This window comes from Musca vetustissima, unplaced genomic scaffold, assembly GCF_032173495.1.
Source record: "Musca vetustissima isolate MV318-11 ecotype Yass unplaced genomic scaffold, APGP_CSIRO_Mvet_v1 utg15046, whole genome shotgun sequence".
Lineage (NCBI taxonomy): Eukaryota > Metazoa > Arthropoda > Insecta > Diptera > Muscidae > Musca > Musca vetustissima.
This window is the reverse complement of record NW_026883327.1, coordinates 28,143-36,463: the sequence shown is the minus strand read 5'-3', so window position 1 is coordinate 36,463 and position 8,321 is coordinate 28,143. Positions and strand designations below refer to the sequence as shown.

Below are 8,321 nucleotides of genomic sequence, written 5' to 3'. Positions count from 1 at the left end.
TCCTTTGACCGATCGAAGCAAATACAAACCGTAAAAGTAAAAATAATATATAAATGGACGGCGACACTCGTGGTTGAATGAAACCGAACTTTCCAACAGATGAATGGAATTCCCTGAAACAATTGTCAAATGTTAATGTCAAACTAAAACTTACAACAATCTTTCTTTTGTTTTTCTTCCGTTTCATTGCAGTTTGTTGGATCAGCAGAAGCACCAAGTGGAATTGAAAGATAGAAACAACACACACCACATACCTCCACAAAAAACTTTAGCTACCTCTGCCTCTAGTCGAACCAGACAATTGCTGTGAAAGCAATAAAAGTGATTCAATTTTCTGTGGTCAGAAAGGAGGAGGATAGCACAAACAACAACGGTGCATGTTAACATCGGCGTTAACAAAGGTATCAACGACAACAGAAACAACAATAACGCTTATAGCTTCTGGCCAAAGTATCATCCACAGCAGCAGCAGCATCAACATTGGTATCCACTCAAAGCATGACAACAAGAATCATGAGCAAAAGCATTTCATCTGCAGGTGCTGCTGCTGCCAGTGGTAGTAGTGGCCTGGGTGGAATTCCTACAAACTCGGTGGCATCACCACAATCAACAACAACAGCAGTGGCAACAACAACATCAACGACCACAATTACCTCAGATCCGGGCATTTTATGCTTCCATCATTGCAATGTGAAAGTTTTCTGTTTTACATTGCCACACATTTGTCCACAATGTAAAACGGCATTGGACACACATCCCTACGGTGGTGGTGGTCTTACAAACAAACGACCCAAGTCCAAGAAAAGAACTCCAGCTACAAATAATGTCCAAATGGCAGCCACTAAAGGACACTATGCCCACAGTCATGGTGATGTTAATAATGACAATAATCGTGATAATGATGATGATCAATGGCATAATGGCAATGACCAACAACATCAGGCCACAATGGATCAGGACTCAGATGACGATGGCGACGACGACGATGAGAATTCAAATGATTCAGTTTGTCACATCATGGACAGTCGCCTCTTGCCATTCCGTTTACCTTATCCATTTGTGCGGGCCAATCAATATCCTTGTGCTATAGTTTTACGTCCCACCACAGGTGATTTTCTCAAGTGAGTAGAAGTTGTTCATTGTTTTTTGTTTCTTTCCATTCCTCATCCATCCTTTCCACCATTTTAATTTTTATTGAATATGTTTTTCAATTTATTTCCCTTTTAGCTGGGAAATCCATACTTAAATCAATTATATCTTTGAGTTTAATTTTTCCATTTTTTCTCTCTCCCATTTTCATTTCCTTTCCATATATCCATCCCTTTGTAATGAAATCTCTCTTCATATGTACGTGTGTGTGTTTGTATGCATAATTGTGGCTTTTCTTTCCCTTTTTTCAGTGATTATAATAATACCACGGATTTGCATATTGCTGTGACAACATCGACCGGTTGTGTCGTGGAATTTGATCGGCATGGCTTACGACGTCATCGTACAGCCAATATGTCAGATTGGTGGCAATGTCTATTGGTGGGTGATGTTCCAGAGCCCTGGTACGATTATTGGGATCAGGTTTTATTTGAGGTAAGTTATGCAATACTCGTATCATTTGTAATGCAAATTTGTTGCAAAATGACATCCTGCAGGCAATATCAATGAATCAATATCAATGTTCTGCCAGGATGCAGTGAAACCTGACTTTTAGACTTTTTTCCCTGATGAATACAGGCGTGGATTTATAAAGAATATTTTTTAAGGATCGACATAAGAATGGTTATTTAAAGAGTATTCTTCAAGGACCACTATAGGCGAGGATTTTTTAAAGAATATTCTTCAAGGACCACTATAGGCGTGGATTTTTTAAAGAAAATTTATTCAAGGACCACTATATGCGTGGATTTCTTAAAGAATATTTATTTAAGGACCAATATAAGCGTAGATTTCTTAAAGAATATTTATTCAAGGACCATTATAGGTGTCGTTTTTTTTAAGGAATATTTATTCAAGGACCATTATAGGCGTCGATTTTTTAAAGAATATTTTTCAAGGCGAGGATTTTATAAAACATATCTCTTTAAGAGCCCATAGAGGCGTGGATTTTTTTAAAGAATATTTTTTCAGATCACTATATGTGTGGATTTTTTAAAGAATAATTTTTTAGGACCAACAGAACCATTGGTTGTAGATTTTTTATGAATATTTTCTTATACCCTTCACCACAGGATATTATGTCTTTGAGCATATGTTTGTAACAGGCAAAAGGAATCGACATAGACCCATGATGAGATTTAGATATACCTCCCATATATAGTTTCGTCCGATTGTTTGTGAATGATGCACCAAACTCCCAATATTTGTCCGATTGGGACAAAATTTTGCACAGAGTACTAAATTAGGTTCAGACTGATGTTTGCGAAGTTTTGTTAAAATGGGTTCAGATTTAGATATAGCTCCCAATTATAGTTTCGTCCGATTTTCTGTGAATGATACACCAAACTCTCAATATTTGTCCGATTGGGACAACATTTTGCACAGAGTACTAAATTAGGTTCAGACTGATGTCTGCGAAGTTTTGTTACAATGGGTCCATACAATAGGTTCCTATTTTAACATTGTTCCATTTGAAAGTCCAGACCTTTTTCGATAGTTTAAAGTTTTTAACGGCATTTTTGCAATGAAATGTAAAGTTTTTTTTGAAGATTTGAGGGGTTATATCCATCAATGCGTCTATAATTTGCTTCCAGGGTTTTTGAGTAATGAAACGCATGACTTGAATTTTTTTTCTTTATAGGTGCATGTTCTGGCATTGCCCCATATAATGGGCTTGGCATTTTGGAATCGAAGTGACTGTAATTAGGAATTCCATTTGGATATTTTTAATGTTTTAGACAAATTTCCCCGAAGTGGCTGTAATTTCGTACTCAGAGTTCTCGTAGATTGACAAACTTCTTTACAGAATATTTTCGATCACAAGAAGTTCTGGCCACAGTTTTCCACCGATGTGGCATTGCTGAAAAATAATTCTTGCTACAAAATTTGCTGTATACAATAGTACCGTTTAATTTCCGGTACGTTGAAGTTCTTACCCCAGTTTTTCAAACCGAGTGATTATAATTTTCAGGGTCATTGGTGCACCATAAAATCGGTTGAAAACATATATGTGATCTATATCTAAATCTAAAACTATTTTCTCCAATTTCAATAGGGTTCGGCCTTGGGCTAAATAACTGGTCTTTGCCAAATTTTATCCAATTCGAAACATAATTGCGATCTGTCTTTACTCCCAAGAATACATGGACGGACAAGCATAAATCGACTCAGAAAGTGATTCTGTGCATATTCTCAATCTTCTCTATATAGACCTACAACAAGTAATTTAAAAAGCCAGTAAGGTGAGTAGTAAAGTCGGACTGAGCCGGCTATATGATACCCTTCACCACTTTGGGTATATTGCACATATGTATCCTTACAATTGTATGTCAATGTTCCCTCGAAGGAACATTCTCATGTCTTTCTGCAACCTATGCTAAATTTAATTTCATTCGGACAGATGTAGAGTTGTCTGCGTACCATGGGACAAATTTATGGAAAACCAAACCCAATAACATCATTCAAGCCCCCTCCTCACGTAGTTGGGAGCTATATCTAAATCTGAACCGATTTTCACGAACCTTAACACTCATCGTTCTAGATTTAATCCAGTATGCTATGTAAAATTCCTGCAAATGGAATGTTATATAAGGACTTTGGTGCACCATTTACATAAAAATACAAAAATATTTGGATGCTATATTTGGATGATCTAGTGATTGGTGTCACGAAATTTAACACCAATCAGTACGATATGCAAATCGAAGGATATATAGGGATTTTGGTGCAACATTTACATTAAATCGGATGAAAATATATATGACAGCTATATCTAAATCTGAACCGATTTTCACTAATCTTAGCGCACATCATTCTAGACTAAATTCAGTACGCTATGTCAAATTTCGTGCAAATCGAAAGATATATAGGAACTTTGGTGCACCATTTACATAAAATCGGACAGAAATATATATGGGAGCTATATCTAAATCTGAACCGATTTTCCCCAATTTCAATCGAATCAAAAATGCGTCCTGTACTTTGTTTACAATTTTAAATTTTTAAACAATATAGGCTTAATACTTTAAAAAATTTATGTTTTTAGTCATTGTAGTCCTTCAAAAAATAATTGTGGATAATCTTTGCTTATGGTCCTCATATTCCTCTAAAAAAGAAATAAACAACGATTCTGGTTCCGATAGTACTTCAAAAAAATTAAATCTACACTTCTTAAACTTTTAGTCCTTGGGCCAAAAAATTATTTCCTTCTAAAAGTTGGTTTAAATAATCTTTGTTTAAAAGAACTATAACCTTCGGAAACAAATTTGAAACCGAATTACGATTATAATACAATTTTTTTTTAAATTGCCTGTTACAAACATATGGCCTTTTAATCCTGTACCACATGTGGTAAAAAAAATCTACGTTCATGGTCCTTTTAAAACTTTTCTATAATCTTCAAATTTTGAACAAAAAACAGTATTGAAACTCTCATAGTCGAATTTTTATGAATGTTTTTCTTGGGCCAACAGAATTCTAAGCTCCGATTTTTTAAAACTATTTTTCAAAGAATTTCATTTAAGTGCTACCCTTATAATAAGTTCCAAAAACCCCCACACCAACCATTTCCATTTTGTTGTCACACATCCTTATCCCTTCGTTATGATAAAACTCATACTCAATTTTAACGCTCATTTTGTAAATCACTTGATGTCATAACTTTAATCCTCCTCCATTGCTTGGCATGGCATGGTCGCATACCAAAAACCGAAAACAACTGCATATATAATTTTTTTCTGCATACATTACAAACGAACGAACCACCACATACTAACTCATGACATTTTCCGTTTTCTCTTCTTTTCCCCCGTTTTTTTGTATGCGTGTGTGGATTATTTCTAGGTATGCCAGCAGCCGGACAAGTGGACTGTGTCACATTATCACGAGGATAAGCACAATTGCTACACTTTTGTATTGACCTTCCTGCAAGCACTGGCGTATGAGAAATTAAGCGAGGCGGCCAGCAGTAAAACGACATTCTGTGAAAAGTGTATAGTTCCTAGGACGACAACAGCTGGCAAGTATATTTCATTGTACCGGAAGTTGCGTGATACCGGTATTTATGTGCATCACACCAATCACAATAAGCTGCGTTATGGTGGTGCCAGTAGTGGTAGCAGCCGTAGTAAAATGGGAAAGCAACATCAACAACACTACCAGCAACAAGAGCATAAATTTAACAATCCAGGAATTACAACAAGCAACCAAACAATGACAGCAACAAAGAGTTCCATGCTTTCTTCATCGAAATACCAAATGCAACAACAGCAGCAGCAACAACACCATCAACAACATCCGAATCAGAATCAAAATCAACAACAGCAGCAGCAACAGCAACAACAGCACCATCATCACAACAGTATTATATCACGCCAGCATTCTAAACTCTGTACAATTGAGGAATAAAGTGGCGACCCCAGCTTAGAGCATTAACTGGGCCCCGTACATACATACTTGGAATATCAATGTTTGGTTTATTGTATTGGCGGCCTGCCTAGGCATTTGTATGACCATCTATCTGTCCGTTTCTCCATTCGTATGTTTGCCTTCCGCTCATCCGTTATAGTCTTTCTTATTTTAGTAGCCAAAAAAACCAGCATATGCCTGTTGTCAATTTTAATATGAATTGTACAGTGGTTTGAAATGAAGATATGGAAATTCTTTTAACGCCCTATAAACATGAAAAATAATTTATACAAATTACAATTTCAAATAAAATAAAATATGTGTAAATAAATGTTTGTGTATGTAACCTTGAAAAAATTTTGTTTAATTAACCGAAAGATGGACCAATATTTAAAAATTTTAGTGGAGATAAGAATGAGAATTCAAAGTGCTAAATTGCAGCCAATTCGGTCGAAAATTGCGATAAAAACCCCGCAAAATTCACACATCGTTAATTCAGTATGTTATACCAAATTTCGTAAAAATCGATGTACGTACAGGGACTTTGGTGCACAATTTACCTAAAATCGGAAGAAACTATATATGGGTGCTATATCTAAATCTGAACCGATTTTTCCCAATTTCAATAGGGTTCGTCCCTGGGCCAAATAAATGAGTTGTGCCAAATTCGTATAATAAATGCGACCTGTACTTTGTTTACAATTTAACATGGAGAGACGGACGAAAGGACACGTATAAATCGACTTAAAAAGATATTCTATGCATATACTCAAAAGGAAGCAGTAAGGAAAGTAGTAAAGTCGGATGGGACCGACTATATGATACCCTTCACCACTATGGGTATATTAAACAGGACTATTAACATGAAATTGGATGAAATAAAATATGTGATATATATCTAAATGTGAATCTACCTAGATCTACGTAATTCTATGCTCAATTTTGTTGGGCAACATTTCAGACAATCTGAAAAACATGAGGAGTTTGATGAACCATTTACTTCAAATCGGACGAAAATATATATGGAAGCTATATACAAATATGAACCGATTCAAACGAAACTTGTCACAGGTTAAGTTATTCTAATTTCAGTAAGTTTTGTTCCTATCCTATTGATTCCTTGGTGTGTCAATTACTTAAAATCAATCTATAATATAAGGGAGCTGTATATAAATCTCAACCGATTTTCACGAAACTTGTCACACATCATTCTGGACTAAATCATCATCAGTACGCTATGCCAATTTTCGTGCAAATCGAAGGATATATTGGGACATTGGAGCACCATTTACATAAAATCGGACGAAACTATATATGGGAGCTATATCTAAATCAGGACCCATTTTCACGAAACTTGGCAGACATCACTCTAGGCTTAATTCAGTACGATATGCCAAATTTCGTGCAAATCGAAAGATATATAGGAACTTTGGTGCACCATTTACATGAAAGCGGACGAAACTATATATGGGAGCTATATCTAAATCTGGACCGATTTTCACGAAACTTGGCAGACATAATTCTATGCTCAATTCAGTACGTTATGCCAAATTTGGTGCAAATCGAAAGATATATAGGGACTTTGGTGCACCATTTACATGAAATCGGACGAAACTATATATGGGAGCTATATCTAAATCTGGACCGATTTCCTCGAAACTTGGCAGACATCATTCTAGACCTAAATGATTAGGGTGTACCAAATTTCGTGCAAATCGAAAGATATATACATCGACCGTTTACATTAAATCGGTTAAATATATAGATGGGAGCTATATCTAAATCTGAACCGATTTTTCCCAATTTCAATTGGGTTCGTCCTTGGGTCGAATAAGTGACATATGCCAAATTTCATCCAATTCGGATCATAAATGCGACCTGTACTTTGTTTACAATTTACCATGGACAGACAGATGGACAGACGGACGGAGGGACGGGCGGACATGCATAAATCGACTTAGAAAGTGATTCTATTCATATTCTCAAAAGGAACCATGTGTCTATCTCGTTTCCTTTTGCCTGTTACAAACATATGCACACCCTGTATCACAGTGTGGTGTCGGCCCCGTCCGACTTTTGATTTTTGCAGATGCAGACATAGCTTCAATATATATTTCGAACTGTTGTCTGATTGAATTAAATTTTGAACAGTTTGGCATGCCGAACAGCATGTATTTACATAAATTTGTCAATTTAGCATGTGTGAAGATTGATGTTAGTTGTTGGTTCACTTATAGATGAAGATCACATCGAAGGAGCATTGACATGAAATTGTTAGGATACATATGTAGAATATATACCCAAAGTAGTGAAGGGTATTATATAGTCGCATGTGAATTTTTGCGCGTCCTCCAAAAAACTTTTTGCGAGTCTCAGAGCTAGAACTGTGAAATTTGGATTGATGGTCGCTGACGAGTGGAGTGTAGGATAGGTGTAGCAAAGGTTTTTTGAAATTCGAACTAAAACTATCCGAAAAGTACTAAAATGTACTTAATTTGGTACAAATTTGTAGCATGTGAATGGATAGAGCCTAAAACTTGAAATGTGGAATGCGAATTAGAATTAGAGTTGTGATGTTTTGAAAGATATGGTTTTGAAAGCGTGTACTCATGTGTACGAAAAGTACTATATGGTACTATATTTGGTACAAATTTAATCTATACTAATAAAAGAGTAAAGTGATTGTCTGACTGACTGATTTAACGATTCATCAACGCCCAGACGAAACGGCTGAAGCTAGAATTTTGAAATTTTAGGTGAGGGTC

General features: G+C 35.9%; 1 protein-coding gene across 1 annotated transcript; it reads left to right on the top strand.

Annotated features, from left to right (window-relative positions):
• The first annotated feature begins 513 nt into the window (after nt 1–513).
• LOC133330199 (phospholipase D A-like) lies at nt 514–5,556 on the top strand. Its single transcript, XM_061538663.1, has 3 exons — nt 514–1,121; nt 1,401–1,584; nt 4,993–5,556. The coding sequence occupies exons 1-3, from the start codon at nt 514–516 to the stop codon at nt 5,554–5,556; spliced, it is 1,356 nt and encodes a 451-aa protein (XP_061394647.1).
• The last annotated feature ends 2,765 nt before the right edge of the window (nt 5,557–8,321 follow it).

Excerpts from the sequence above, each read along its gene's own strand:
- LOC133330199 (XM_061538663.1), top strand. The coding sequence starts at position 514 with ATGAGCAAAAGCATTTCATCTGCAGGTGCTGCTGCTGCCAGTGGTAGT. Across the intron at positions 1,122-1,400 it reads ACCACAGGTGATTTTCTCAA|TGATTATAATAATACCACGG; the intron begins GTGAGTAGAAGT and ends CCCTTTTTTCAG. Across the intron at positions 1,585-4,992 it reads GGGATCAGGTTTTATTTGAG|GTATGCCAGCAGCCGGACAA; the intron begins GTAAGTTATGCA and ends GATTATTTCTAG.